Source organism: Pipistrellus kuhlii, unplaced genomic scaffold (genome assembly GCF_014108245.1).
Source record: "Pipistrellus kuhlii isolate mPipKuh1 unplaced genomic scaffold, mPipKuh1.p scaffold_m20_p_3, whole genome shotgun sequence".
Taxonomy (NCBI): Eukaryota; Metazoa; Chordata; class Mammalia; order Chiroptera; family Vespertilionidae; genus Pipistrellus; species Pipistrellus kuhlii.
Genome location: NW_023425529.1, coordinates 96081049 through 96096500, shown reverse-complemented (window position 1 = coordinate 96096500; position 15452 = coordinate 96081049). Strand labels below are relative to the sequence as shown.

Genomic DNA, 15452 nt, shown 5'->3' with positions numbered 1-15452 from the left:
CTTGGGAAATGATTGTGGAGGCGGGTAAGCCACTCTCTTTTAATTGACATAGGGATCACTTATTATGCCCTCCCCAAATTTGCTGGGAACCTTGTCCTCCCCTCAGCTTCTATTATATGCATTGATGAACGAATTAATCTCACAGCCATTAGCAACCTCTTCTCCATACTGCATCTTACTAAACACCCTTTTATCCATCAGTGCCGGGCCAGGACTACTACACATCCCCTCATAAAAACCAGTTTTTCCAAATTACCTGCCTCAGGTTCACTCTCACCCCACAAAGCTGAGCCAGTATCTTGGACCTTAAACAGCTTATTTCCTCCATGACTGTCCCCCTCCTCTAGATAAGAAATGGGCTCCTTTCTTGGGATCACTGAATACTTTTGCCTCTGGGTTCCCAAATTTAGTCTTCTTGCAAAGCCCCTCTATGACACATCGAAGGAAGCCCTCACTGAACTTTTAGGTCCCAATGCCAGCATTTTCATCCCTTTAATGCTCTGAAAAAAACTCTTACCTCACTGTTCTCTCAACCCCTTTCTCAATGAATACATTTCTTTACTTAAAAATTGCAAACACTTACTTAACAGTCCTACTACTATCAGAAGCTTAACTCATTATCATTCCTTATCATGTTATCTCTAAGGAAAAATGTGGCAGTTTTAAATCCAAGTGGCTAGAGATCTGGGAACACTGCTGAACCTGCTTCATCCATTCCCCCCTCCCCCTATCCCTTCTAAGCCTTTTCTTCAGCCTCATATGACTATAGATAATTTTGTAAAGTCTTTGGTAACTTAAAGACTTTAGAGCATTGTAGGATTAAATGATAAACATCAAAGTATTTTAAAATAACATAAAATAATGAAACACTGATCGCTAGACAAGTTTTAATTTGCCTGCTCTTGGCTCTTATTATAAAAGGTCTATAGAAGGTTTGTGTTGTTCAGTAAGTCAGGACCCAATCACCCCTGATGTTCGAAGGGATCCCTTCTTTCCTAGTAAGCTAAAGCAGTCCTGCCCAAGCTCTCTCCTGTTGTTAAATCTTTATATCTAGATTTTATTTCCACTGCTCATTCACAGTCCTTGACACTATTGAAATCATCAACAGGTCTTCCTGCTTGGTATTTAGGAATCTCCCCTTTTCTAGCCTTCTTAAAAGTCAGACACTGCAAAGGACACCAAGTCAGGCATGATCCCATAATACAGGGAATTAAAGCAGACCAGGAAGCCAAAACAGCAGCTCAGAGGAAGCCTTTATCTCCCCTACTCTTAGCTATACTCCATATAACACTCTAATATACTCCAGAGGAACATCTGTCCCTATTAACTCTCGGGGCTTCTCAGGAAGATCCATGGTTAAAATTTCAGGGAAAATATATCCTTCCCCAAGGACAGGCCTACGATATCTTATGGGCTATTCACAACTCCCTACATATAGAATACATTTACAACTCCTGAAACTCCTCATTGCATGTCCTAGCCTAGCCTTCCTACTGCAAGATAACACCAAAACCTGTTCTTCTTGTTACTCTCTTTCCAAGGACAGGTTAGACCTTTCTCCACTCATCAGGCAAGAGGCCAAATCCCTGGACAAGACTGGCTTCACTCACATGCCCCCTATAAAAAGAACCAAATTCCTCTTAACCCTCATAGATACCTTCTCAGGATGGGTAGAAGCCATTCCCCACTATGTCTGACTACTTCATTACAATCATATAATGGACTTGCTTTCATATCTCAAATGACTCAACAGGTTTCCTCCACTCTGAACATCCAGTGGAACTTACACCCCCTCCTACCATCCCCAACCTTCAGACAAGGTAGAAAAGGCAAATTCCTTAATTAAGTCTAACCTAATTAAATTAAATCTCAAAACTAAAGAACCTGAAACTACTCTCCTACCTCTAGCCCTTACGCACATCAGGTCAACCTTCCTGTGCATGCTCCTTTCTTAGTTCATTTGAGCTTATGTATAAAAAACCCTTCTTATTAGGCAACCTCCCTCCCATAGAGACCCCGCTAGAAGACTATGTCCCCATTTTAAATCTCATCCAACAATTACTGAGAGAAAATGCTCATCAGATCCTCCCTCAACCTTTTATGGGAAACACCCCCCCACCCCCGCCTACTCCTCACATCCAGGGGACTGGGTCCTTCTAAAGGAAATCCATTTATCAAATAAGTTACAGCTCTGATGGCAAGGCCCTTATAATTACCCTAAGAGCAGCTAAACTATCGGGCATACCCCATGGTTCCACCTTTCCAGATTAAAACCCATCTCAGGAACAGCTCCATCACATGAGCTGGAGTTCCCTTAGTATTACAGCTACATGATCAAGCCAACCAGACTCCACCTTATCTGCATCCCAGAAGAAGAGGTACACCCTATGTATTAACCCTACAATCATGACTTCTCTGAAAGCCCACTTTCTCTCTCAATACAAATACTCCAGGTCCTAGCTACTACCCCCCCCCCACCTTTACATCAGTATTCTCACCTTTTTAGGGGACTCCCTTCTAAAAGGGGACTTTGATTACCCATGGGAAAATATTTTCTTCTTTCTAGACCCTGAACATACCCTTCTCCACCTTGGTACAATCCCTGATCCTGAAAGTGGGGATTAGCTCTCCTCCTAACCCCATTCCAGCCCTTCTCTCTGACACCCAAAGGAACTTTCTCACCTCCACTCATTCAAATGAACACTTAACCTTACCTATTCCCCCCTAAATCAAACCAATCCAGCCTTTGCCAGGGATTTCTGAATCTGGCTTTCCCACTGCTCTTTAGCATATACCACTATCCCTACACCAATCACAAGATGGAATCAGGTAAAAATCACTATAGCTGATAAAAAAGGAAAAGGGAACTACATTCCTCAAAAAGTCAGACACCCTTCTAGGTAATTATCCTATTGCCCAGGCAAATCAAGCCTCCCTTCTTTTCTGTATTTGTATTCAATCTCTTTCTAAGATAGCTCCTTCCTCCATTCCCTTCACATGTCCTATTATTCTACACAGCCCATTAATTGCCCAAGCCTCTTTATGCTTTACAAGGTCACATGGTAATATAACAATAAGCCATTTCCCATCATCAGCTTGTAACACCAGTTAATGTAAAACTACCAAATGGCCACTGGTCCCAATGAGTTGACTACCACATCTTTCCAGAAGCCAGTGGTTATTTCCTACAGCCAGTCAGCTTTGTTTCTTATCCAGCCATCCAGGACCAAGGCTCCAACTGCTTCTTTCCTTCCCTTTCTCTTTCTATCATTCTATCATTTTCTTCCCCTTTCACTGCAATAAAATTTCAACCATTCTTCTGTCACTCCTTATTGGTGGTGCCATGGTAACTACCCTTTCAGCTTGGACTGTGGAACTGAGAAAAGGAACTTAATATTCTTTAGTCCACCTTTTCTCTCTATACCTTTCAACTTGTCTCCATGATCAAGGATTCTTTTTCCTTTGTGGGGAGAACACATACATCTGTCTCCCCACCAACTGGACCGGAACCTGTACTCTCATCTGTCTCTCACCCAATTTGGATGTAGCCCCAACAATCAGTCTTTACCTGTCTCAACTCACCATATCCAACACAAGAGGGCAGTTCAGATAATCCCTCTCTAATAACTTTTGGCATCACAGCAAATATTGGAACTGGCATAGAGGGCCTAACCATTGCTTTCTCCTATTCTGAAATCCTATCTCAGGACCTACAAGAAAACTCTATATGCCTACAAAACTGGGAAAACAAGAACTTCACCCCAGGATAACCTATCCTCCCCTTTAATATCACTAGTCAAGCAACTTGGACCCTTGATCTTTTTCTCTCCAAAGATAACTTCTAGGCCTCAGTTGTAATTCAGCCTGAGGCCCAGAAAAACAGCAAAACCAGACAAGTGATGCTATGGCAACCTCAGGACCAGCTTATACTGCCATGTCACTCAACAGGACCATTTTTGAGCCTTCACCAACCAGTTTCTTGGGGAAATCATTCTGCTGGAACCCCTTTGTTAGCCCACTACTATCAAAGCCCATTCCCCTGTAATCTCGATGTCTCTCCTAAGTAGGAAATAAATATGAAAGATATGACCTTTGTCTCTATTCCATAAAACAAAAAGGCTGGAATGTTAGGTCTAATCAAATAATTGAATCAATACTCCCTCCCCTGGGAACTGACCTTTAGGCCACTTCACAATGGATACTTTCTTAGACCACATTCTACTTGCTAATGCCATTATCTCTCCTCTCTGGAGTTTCCCAGAATTTGGAACTGCACAGAGAATTCTCCACCCAGAAAAAGCCCACCTAGAGTCCTTTAAAAGCCTCTGACTCCATGTTTTTGGGTCCTGATATCATTTTGGGTCTTAGCCCATCTGGTATTCATATGTCTTAATAAATTTATAATCTCTTACCACATTGGCCTCATGCATTCTTCCTTCAGCGACCCTAACAGATGCCTCTCTGTGTATGTTTCTATGCATTAGGTTCAACTGCTATGTCTCCTGGTCTTGACAAAGTGGACTTTTTTGGGACAGTAGTACAGTCTCCCTCATCACCTGAATTGGTGCTACAGATGTATGATTGGTGTGGATTGTTCCTTCCTGTTGTTGAGCCTTGATTACTCTTGGTACTACAGTGGGAGAGATTCACCCTTATGCTGATTGGTTGTGAGGTCTGGCCATGACTACCATGGACAAGTTGTTGTGCAGGAACTGACCAGATGAAGCAGGATCCACTTTAGCTGGCCTTTGGTGCTTGCTGGATTCACCCTTTTGGGTGTGACATTTGTAGAGGTGATTGGGTAATGCTCTGGTGTGGAGTGAATCTGGTCACAAGGTGTTCTGGGGCCTCTTGGGAGGTTAGGCAAAGGTCAGCCGCTCCCTGTGCCCTGCCTATGACCACCTAGTATAAGCTACAATGTGATCTGCAGGTAGTTGACCCTTGTGCTGGACTTAGAGGTTCCTGAGAGAGGCTAAGTTATGAACTAAGGCTTGCTTCTGTAAATGCTAGATTGGGGCTGTTTAGCCAAAGGCCACATTCTGCTTGTTTGGGGTTGATGAACCTTTGAGACTCTTTAGGGAAGTCCTCAACATGAGCCTAGATAGCTATTTGTTTTAAAAAGCCACTGGAATAGGCTTGTATGGGCATGCAAGTTCAGTGTGTCAGGGTCTCAGAGAAATCAGCAGAGCAGGGCAAACAGTGTTAGCCAAGTTGATGGAGACTCAGATCTGGGACTTACTTGCACCTGCAAGGGGAGGAATCAGCAAACAAACAATGGCTTCTGCCAGCACTTCTAGTTGGGGAAAGCTGCCCCTCCAGCCCTCACCCCAAAGCCAGATAATTCAGTTCTTCTCTGTATGTCCCTGGTGCCTTTTGAGCTGCTGCCCCACCAATAGAGCTCAGAACCAGTGAGTCCATCAGCAGATAAATTTGTGAACTCCTGGGACTCCAGAAGCTATCTGAGTCAGCCACAACCTCCATTAGTTTTCACATTTAGAAGTTATGAGGACTCCTCTTCCTGGTACTGGACCCTGTGCTTGGTGACCTCATGTGGGACTGGGACCCTTTATATTTCATGAGGACATGTGCAGCTAAGCTATCCCTCCTAAATTTTAACCAACTCATATGGATGTGGGAACAGCATATTCTGCAACTCTGCTCCTCCTAACAATCTCTACATAACTTTTCCTGTAGATCATTAGTTATAGGATTCTGTTCAGCTAGACTTCAGGCAGTTATGAGTGATGATTGTTCTGTAGTTTAGTTGTAATTTTGATGTGGTCATGGGAGGAGATGAGCATAGTATTTACCTATGCCACCATCTTGACTTGAAGTCGATGGTGACTTAGACTTTTAAGTCTTCTTTCAAATGTTACTGGAGAAGAGTCTTGTTCTGCACATTTCGGACTACGCATTCTTATCATCTGAAAAGTTTAAAATATAAATGCCTGGTACTACCCCCAGATATTTGATTTCATTTGGCTTATGGTGGGAAACAGTCATTGGTACTTTTTGAAAATACATATTTTTTATTGATTTCAGAGAAAAGAGGGAGATAAGAACATTAATGATGAGAGAGAATCATTGATCAGCTGCTTCCTGGCATGCTCCCCCTACTGAGTCTGCAACCTGGGCATGTGCCCTCATTGGGAATCAAACCACAAACTCTTGGTTCATAGGTCAACACTCAACCACTAAGCCATGCTGGCTGGGCCACTGGTCCTTTTTAAAAGATGCTCCAGATGATTTAAAAATGCAGTCAGGATGACAGCTGATTTGATTAAAAAAAATTGAGACTAGACCAGTGTCAAAGGAGGAATAAATCTGCAGACACATGCAAAAGTCTCTCTCTTGATTTTTTCAAACAAAGCAAACACGCATATGTATTATTACACATTCTTTTCTGCCCTGTGTTTTCTGTGTTTCTCCCCCCCTCCCGCCCCCTTCCACTGGCATGGACAATTTTGAGATTCCTATGATTAAGTAAATCATTCCTAAAATGCACTGACATACCTTCATATTGCTCTTTCTTCCCAGGATCTAGATGAGTATTTGCTTTTTCACTTTGGGGTGCTTCAGGATGAATATTGTACTGCATGCCCTCTTTACAGTAGACCCAGACAAGAGCTACTGTATCTGCCTTTTATTTTAATGTGATTCTCAGGCAGAGTGGAGAGAGAGGTGGTGATACCCTCTCAGGAGGTTAAAAACCATGGTATTTTAAAAAAATATATTTTATTGATTTTTTTACAGAGAGGAAGGGAGAGAGATAATGAGCTAGAAATGTCGGTGAGAGAGAAACATCGACCAGCTGCCTCTTGCACACCCCCTACCAGGGATGTGCCTGCAACCAACGTACATGCCTCTGACTGGAATCGAACCTGGGACCTTTCAGTCCGCAGACCGACGCTCTACCACTGAGCCAAACCGGTTTCAGCAACCATGGTATTTTTTAATCCTGTCAGTACATTTAAATTATCCGGGAAACACCTCACAAAACTGAAAATGGAACTCCCATTTGACCCAGTAATCCCACTCCTATGAATATATCCCAAGAAACTAAAAACACCAATCAAAAAGGATATATGCACCCCTATGTTCATAGCAGCACAATCTACAATAGCTAGAATCTGGAAACAGCCTAGGTGCCCGTCAGCAGATGATTGGGTCAAAAAACTATGGTACATCTACACAATGGAATACTATGCTGCCATAAAAAAGAAGGAATTCTCATCATTTGCAGCAACCTGGATAGAATTAGAGAACATTATGCTGAGTGAAATAAGCCAGTCAATAAAAGAGAAATACCACATGGCCTCACTCATTTATGGACATTAAAAAACATTATAAACTGACAAACCAAAAGATAGATATAAAGACAGTAAAGCAACAAGCAGACTGTCAAATTACAGCGGGGAGAGTAGGGAGATCTGGGGGAGATAAGAGATCAACCGAAGGACTTGTATACATGCATATAAGTAATGGACACAAAACTCTGGGGAGGGAGGGTATGTGGGAGGGGAGGCAATGTTAAGATATGTACACAGATAATAATTTAATAAATAAATAAATAAATAAATAAATAAATAAATTATCTGGGAAACAGAAAATTTTTGATAACTGAGTCCCACCTCCAAAAATTCGGACTTAGTTATTCTACAGAGTGGCCTGGACATGGAGATTTTTAGAAGTTTCTTCAAGTGATTCTAGTATGCACCTAATATTGAGAACTATTGTAACAGGAGGTTTATGACTGTTCTAATTTGGCAGGGTAACAGCACCAAGAAGAGTGGAAGAGCAGAGGAGAAATGTCCCCTTTCAGTTGCTCTTACTCCTGGAGAAGATGCAGGACAGTCGACAGAAAGCAGTGAGACCCATGGAACTAGTCTACTGTCTCCAGAAGTACAATGTACCATGTAAGACAGTGCTCCCAGCACTTGATCTTGTGCTCTAAAGGGTGTGAGGGAATGAAAAAGAGATAGGAAGAAGGAAGAGGGGGAAGAAAAGAAGAAGGAAGAAAGAGAGTACAGGGAGAAGGAGAGAAAGAGGGAAAGAGTCAAAGAGGGAGAAGGGAAGAGGGAAGATTGAGAGGGACTAATAATAAAATTAGGTAGACTGTGGACCCATTATATTGGAGGCATTTATGAAGATCTGAAAAATTTTGAAGAGCCCTATTTACATATGCATAAATAATGTATTTGTTTCATTTAGGCATATATTACTTTCATACTCACTCTTTTTCTGCCTCTCAGAAGTATAAGTAAGCCTAAGAGTTTTCTCAAAGCTGATTCAGCTGCAGGTAAAGAATCCCAGGAAAACATAATAAAAAATTAATAAGGAGATATCATTTTATACAAAAATAACTCATAAAATAGTTTTGTTTTTAAAACCAGCTTTATTGAGATATATGTCACATACTATAAAACTCACTCTTTTAAAAATATGTAATTCAGAAGTTTTAGCATACTCACAGAGTAGTGCAATCATAATCATAATATACTTTTAGAACATTTTATCACCCCAAAAGTGACTCCATACCTCTTAGCAATCATTCACAATTCTGTTTTGTTTCCTTCTAGGTTTTATACTATTAGCTCTTACATTTTGTTTCATTTGAGTTAATTTTTGTGAATATTATAACGTAAGGGTTCCAACTTCATTCATTGCATTTAATTATTCCAGCACCATTTGTACAAAAAAAGTATTCTTTACCCATTGAATTATTTTCTTTTTTGTATTTATTTTTATTTTTTTATTAAATTATCTGTATACATATTTTACCATTGCCCCCCCCCCTCTGTCCCATACATACCCTCTCTTCCCAGAGTTTTGTGTCCATTGGTTGTACTTATATGCATGTATACAAGTCCTTCAGTTGATCTTTCCTCGCCCCAAGATCTGCCTCCCCTCTCCACTGTAATTTGACAGTCTGCTTGTTGAAATACTGTCTCTATGTCTATCTTTTGGTTCATCAGTTTATAATGTTCTTTATTATCCATAAATGAGTGAGATCATGTGGTATTTCTCTTTCTTGACTGGCTTATTTCACTCAGCATGATGTTCTCCAATTCCATCCAGGTTGCTGCAAATGATGAGAATTCCTTCTTTTTTATGGCAGCATAGTATTCCATTGTGTAGATGAACCATAGTTTGCTGATCCAATCATCTGCCGACGGGAACCTAGGCTGTTTCCAAATCCTAGCTACTGTAGATTGTGTTGCTATGAACATAGGGGTGCATATTATCCTTTCTAATTGGTGTTTCTAGTTTCTTGGGATACATTCCTAGGAGTGGGACTACTGGGTCAAATAGGAGTTCCATTTTCTGTTTTTTGAGGAAACTCCATAATGTTCTCCACAGTGGTTGCACCAGTCTGCATTCCCACCAGCAGTGCATGAGAGTTCCTTTTTCTCTGCAACCTCACCATCACTTGTCCTTTGTTGATTTGTTGATGTTGGCTATTCTGACAGGTGTGAGATGGTACGACATTGTTGTTTTCATTTGCATCTCTTGGATAATTAGTGACTGAGCATGTTTTCATGTGCCTTTTGGCCTTCCTTCTGTCTTCTTTTAAAAATATTCTATGTAGGTCCATTGCCCATTTTTTAATTGGATCATTCATTTTCCTTTTGTTTAGTTGTATAACCTGTCTATAGATGTTGGAGATTAAATCTTTATCAGTGATAACATTTGCAAATATGTTCTCCCATACAGTGAGCTTTCTTGTTGTTTTGTTGATGGCTTCTTTTACTGTAAGAAAGCTCTTTATTTTGATGTAGTCCCATTTGTTTATTTTCTTTTTAGCTTCCATTGCCCTAGGGGCAGTATCAGTGATGAAGTTTTTTTGGCATTTGTCTGAGATTTTGCTGCCTGTGCATGCCTCTAGTATTTTTATGGTTTCCCGTCTTATGTTTAAGTCCTGTATCCATTTTGAGTTTATTTTTGTGTATGGTGTAAGTTGGTGATCTAGTTTCATTCTTTTGCATGTGTCTGTCCAGTTTTCCCAACACCATTTATTGAAGAGACTGTCTTGACTCCATTGTATATTCGTGCCTCTTTAGTCAAATATTAATTGAGCATAGTTATTTGGGTTGATAACTGGGTTCTCGATTCTATTCCATTGATCTATATGTCTGTTCTTGTGCCAGTACCAGGCTGTTTTGAGAACAGTGGCTTTGTAATACAGCTTGAAGTCTGGTATTGAGATCCCTCCTACTTTACTCTTCTTTCTCAGGATTGCTGTGGCTATTCGGGGTCTTTTATTGTTCCAAATGAACATTTGGAGAGTTCTTTCTAGGTCAGTGAACCTATAGATTGCTTTAGGAAGTATGGACATTTTTATGATGTTGATTCTACCAGTACATGAACATGGTATGTTATGTTAATTTTTTTGGAGCAATGGTAAATAGGATTGCTTTTTTAGTCTCTGTTTCTGTAAGTTCACTGTTGGTGTATAGAAATGCCATAGATTTCTTGGCGTTAATTCTGTATCCTGCTACATTGCTAAATTCATTTATTAAGTCAATTAGTTTTTTAATGGAGTCTTTTGGGTTTTTTATTTACAATATCATGTCATCTACAAATAAGGATAACTTTACTTATTCTTTTCCAATTTGGATGCCTTTTATTTCCTCTTCTTGTCTAATTGCAATGGCTAGTACTTCCAGTACTATGTCAAACAGGAGTGGCGAGAGTGGGCATCCCTATCTTGTTCCTGTTCTTAGAGGGAATGGTTTTAGTTTTTGCCCATTGAGTATGATGTTGGCTGTGGGTTTATCATATATAGCTTTTATTATGTTGAAGTATGATCCTTGTACTCCCACCTTGTTGAGAGTTTTTATCAGGAAAGGGTGTTAGATTTTATCAAATGCTTTTTCTGCATCAATTGATATGACTATATGATTTTTATCTTTCAATTTGTTTATGTGATGTATCACGTTTATTGATATGAGGATATTGTACCACCCTTGCATTCCCGGAATAAATCCCACTTGGTCCTGGTGTATGATCTTTGTGATGTTATGCTGGAGCCAATTTGCTAGAATTTTGTTGAGGATTTTGGCATCTATGTTCATGAGGGATATTGGTCTGTAATTCTCTTTCATTGAGTTGTCGTTATCTGATTTTGGTATTAGGGTGATGCTGGCTTCATAGAAGGAATTTGGAAGTGTTCCTTCCTCTTGAATTTTTTGGAATAGTCTGAGGAGAACAGGTTTTAGTTCTTCCTTGAATGTTTGGTAAAACTCTCCTGTGAAGCCATCTGACCCTGAGCTTTTGTGTGCTGGAAGGTTTTTGATGACCGTTTCAATTTTTTCCCAAGTCACTGTTCTACTGAGATTTTTAGAATCTTCCTGATTTGAGTTTTGGAAGGTTGTATTTTTCTAGGAACATGTCCATTTACTTGAGGTTGTCCAGTTTGTTGGAATAGAGTTGTTCGTAGTATTTTGTAACAATACTTTGTATTTTGGCGGGCTCTGTTGTTATTTCACCTCTTTCATTTCTGAGTTTGTTTATTTGAGTCCTTTCTCTTTGTTTCTTGGTTAGCCTGGCTAGAGGTTCATCTATCTTGTTTATTCTTTCAAAGAACCAGCTCTTGGTTTTGTTGATCTTATGTATTTTTTCTTTAGTCTCTATGTCCCCTCTGATTTTTGTTATTTCCTTCCTTCTGCTTACACTGGGCTTTTCTCATTGCTCTTTTTCTAATTCTTTGAGTTGTAGACTTAGATCATTTGTTACCATTTTTTTCTTGTTTTTTGTAATAGGCTTGTAGGGATATGAACTTCCCTCTCAAAACTGCTTTTGCTGCGTCCCATAGATTTTGGATTGTTGTGTTTTCATTGTCATTTGTTTCCAGGATGTTTTTAATTTCTTCCTTGTTTTCTCTGGTAACCCAGTCCTTGTTTAATAGCATGCTGTTTAGTCTCCATGTGTTTGATTTCTTTGGATTATTTTATTGTAGTTAATTTCCAGTTTTATGCCACTATGATCTGAGAAGAGGCTTGATATGATTTCTGTCTTCTTGAATTTGAAGAGACTTTGCCTATGTCCCAAAATGTGGTCTATCTTTGAGAATGTCCCATGTGCACTTGAGAAGAATATATTCTGTGGCTTTGGGTGGAATGTTCTGACGATGTCGATTAATTCCATCTGGTCTTGTGAGTCATTTAGGATGGATATTTCTTTGCTGATTTTTTGTATAGATGATTTGTTGAAGGGTGACATTGGGGTATTAAAATCTCCTACTATGATTGTATTGCTATAAATCTCTCCCTTAATGTCCTCCAGAGGTTTTGTTTTGTTTTGTTTTGTTTTGTTTAATGTATTTGGGTGCTCCCGTATTGAGTGCTTATATATTTACTAGGGTTATTTCTTCTTGTTGGATTGCTTCCTTTAGTATTATGAAGTGGCCTTCATTATCTTTTGTTATGTCCTTCACTCTGAGATCTAATTTGTCAGATATAAGTATTGCTACCTCACCTTTTTTTTCATTTCCATTCGCCTGAAAAAACTTTTTCCATCCCTTCACCCTCAGTCTGTGTGCGTCTTTTTTTCTGAAGTGAGTTTCTTGTAGACAACAGATATATGAGTCTTGTTTTCTTATCCAACCTGTTACCCTATGTCTTTTGATTGGAGCATTTAAACCATTTACATTTGAAGTTATTAATGATAGGTACTCATTTGACGCCGTTTTTATTCTATACCCCTGTGTTCCTTCTTCACTTCCTATTTCTTTATTTTAACAGTAGACCCTTTAGCATTTCTTGAATTGCTGGTTTGGTGGAGATAAATTCCTTTAGTCTTTTTTGTCTGCGGAGCTCCTGATTTCCCCTTCAATTTTGATTGATAGCCTTGCTGGGTACAGTATTCTTGGATTCAGACCCTTCCTTTGCATGACTTTGTATATTTTATCCCATTCCCTTCTGGCCTGATAAGTTTCTGTTGAGAAATCAGTTGCTAGTCTGATGGGGGTTCCTTTGTATGTAACTTTCTGTCTCTGTCTGGCTGCTTTTAAGATTCTTACTTTGTTGTTGTTGTTTGCCAATTTGATTATAATGTGCCTTGGAGTCTGTCTTCTGGGATTCATTTTGCTTGGGACTCTGCGAGCATCTTCGATTTGTGTGGGTTTTTTCTTCTCTATTTTAGGAAAGTTTTCTGTCATTATTTCTTGAAATACTTTTTCCATGTCTACCTCAGTTTGCTTTCCTTCTGGAACCCCTATTATTCGAATATTATTTTGTTTTGTATTGTCCCAAAACTCCCAGAGGCTCTCCTCCTGCTTTTTAATATTTTTTTCTAGAAGCTGCTCTACTTGGGTATTTTTTTCCATCTTATCTTCTAACTCACTGATGCGGTCCTCTGCTTCATCTAGTCTACTCTTGATGCTTTCTATTGAGTTCTTCATGGTAGCGATGTCATTTTTCATTTCTTCTTGGTTCTTCTTCAATTCCTCATGGTTCTTCTTCAATTCCTCATGGTTCTTCCTCATTTCTTCTTGGTTATTGTCAAATTTCTCTTCCATTCTTTTTAGCCATCCCATGATCATTATTCTGAATTCTTGCTCTGGTAGGCTGCTTACATCTGACTCGTTTACTTCCTTTTCTGGTGATGCCTGCTTTTCTTTCATGTGCAGACTATGTTTTTGTCTCCCCATGGCCTCTCTTCTCAGGATGTCTGGTTATGTGGTGTTCCTTCTCCTGCGTTGATTTAAAGGTACAAAATACAATACTACCAGGTACAACAAAGAGGCACTTAACAGGAATGTATTTACAATATTAATAACCTCTAATAAAGGTGACCACTAGAGAAAGGCAACTTAGGGGATAGGAGAGAAGGAAGAAAGGTAAAAATAAAATAAAGAAAAATTTTAAAAAGTAAAAATTTAAATTAAAAAAAATTAAGTAAATAAAATTTAAAAAAGAGGGATAAAGAGATAAAAAAGAGGAAAAAAAGTAATGACAAAATGAAGTTGGAAAACAGGGGAAAAAAGAAAGGAGGGAGGGAGGGAGGGAGGGAGGGAGGGAGGGAGAGAGAGAGAGAGAGAGAGAGAGAGAGAGAGAGAGAGAGAGAGAGAGAAAGCAAACTAAAAGAGAAATGGGAAACAAACTATACATATATGTGGATAAAATTGTCATAGAACAACCACTGAACCCAGCCAATGCCAGTAACAATACTTGGAGATTAATACAAACTACAATATCCCCTATTATTAAGTAAGGCTATGATATACAGAAGTAAAAGAAACAAACAAAAACAGAGGATTTAAAAAAAAAAATACAAAGCAACAATAACAACACAGTAATAAGCATAACAATTTCACTAACAAGCATAAAAATTCACAATAATCAACCTTCACTCAAACAATGCGAAAAGGATAGAGGGGAGAACAGTTTTTGTTTTGTTTTTTTTAACTAGTTAATATAGTGCAGAGATTGGTATTTATACACTTGGATCAGGGGTTGGAACTTAGGTCTATAAGTATAGTGAGAGTTTTAGCAGGTGGTATACAGAAAGAATAGAGGAAAAACTAAAGCCAGAAAGGGATAGGATAAACCGTAGACTAAAAGGGTAAAGTTTAGTAAGAGAGTGATGGTGTAAAGGTCGAGTTGAGATAGGGTTGAATGATGCTATAGTAGAGATTAAAATAGAATGAAGGTTACTCCCAATGTAAAATAAAGAAAAATAAAATGGTACTGGAGAGGAAAAAAGAAAAAAAAAAGAAAAAAAATTGCAAAATAGCAGTAGTAATAGTGATGATAGAGATTGAAAAATGTAATAATTAAAAAGGTAAAGTCAAGTAAGGAAAAAAGAAAAAAATCGTTTCTTCAGTAAAAGATATAAAAAATGAAAATTAAATAAAAGATGTAAAAAATGAAAATAAAATAAAGAATAGTAAAATTAGCATAAAAATATCCAGTAGTGGTCATTCACTTCCTCTGTTAATGTATTTGGCATTCCTGATTCTCAGCCCAGACAATCTTGCAGTTCCCAGCATTCCACTGCACCTCAGATTTGTAAGGTAATCCTTCATTTTAAGTAGGCTATATCTTAGTTATTTGTGTCCATTTATTTTTGATTAATTAAAAGATAAAAGAAAATAAAAGAGAGAAAGAAAAGAAAAAGGCAGTTTGTAATTCAGCTCTTAGGTGTCAGTGTTACCGGTTTCACCTCCCAGTCTTTCTGGTTGCTCTGGCCGCCTTTCTCTATGGCTCTAGCTGGCAGGGTGCCAGCTGGCTCCCAGACTATCTCTTCTGGTTCAGATCCCTTGTTTCCAGGAAGGCACTTTCCCCCTGCAATTTCCCCGGATATGCCCAATTGGGCAGTCCTTCCCTAGTATTCAGAAGCAAGGGGGTGAAGGGGCTCAGGTGCCAAGGTGTCCAGATGTTCCGCCCTTGGCAGGACAGCCGCGATTCTTAACACTCTGTCCCGTGACCCCCCGCGCTTTAAAAAAGTCC

At 39.2% G+C, this 15452-nt stretch overlaps 1 protein-coding gene across 1 annotated transcript in view; it reads left to right on the top strand.

Annotated features, from left to right (window-relative positions):
* Window positions 1–15452, top strand: part of USP18 (ubiquitin specific peptidase 18) — an 80952-nt gene that overhangs the window by 43436 nt on the left and 22064 nt on the right. Inside the window, 1 exon segment of the mRNA XM_036458019.2 lies at window positions 7771–7916. Coding sequence (XP_036313912.1) covers window positions 7771–7916 — 146 coding nt within the window.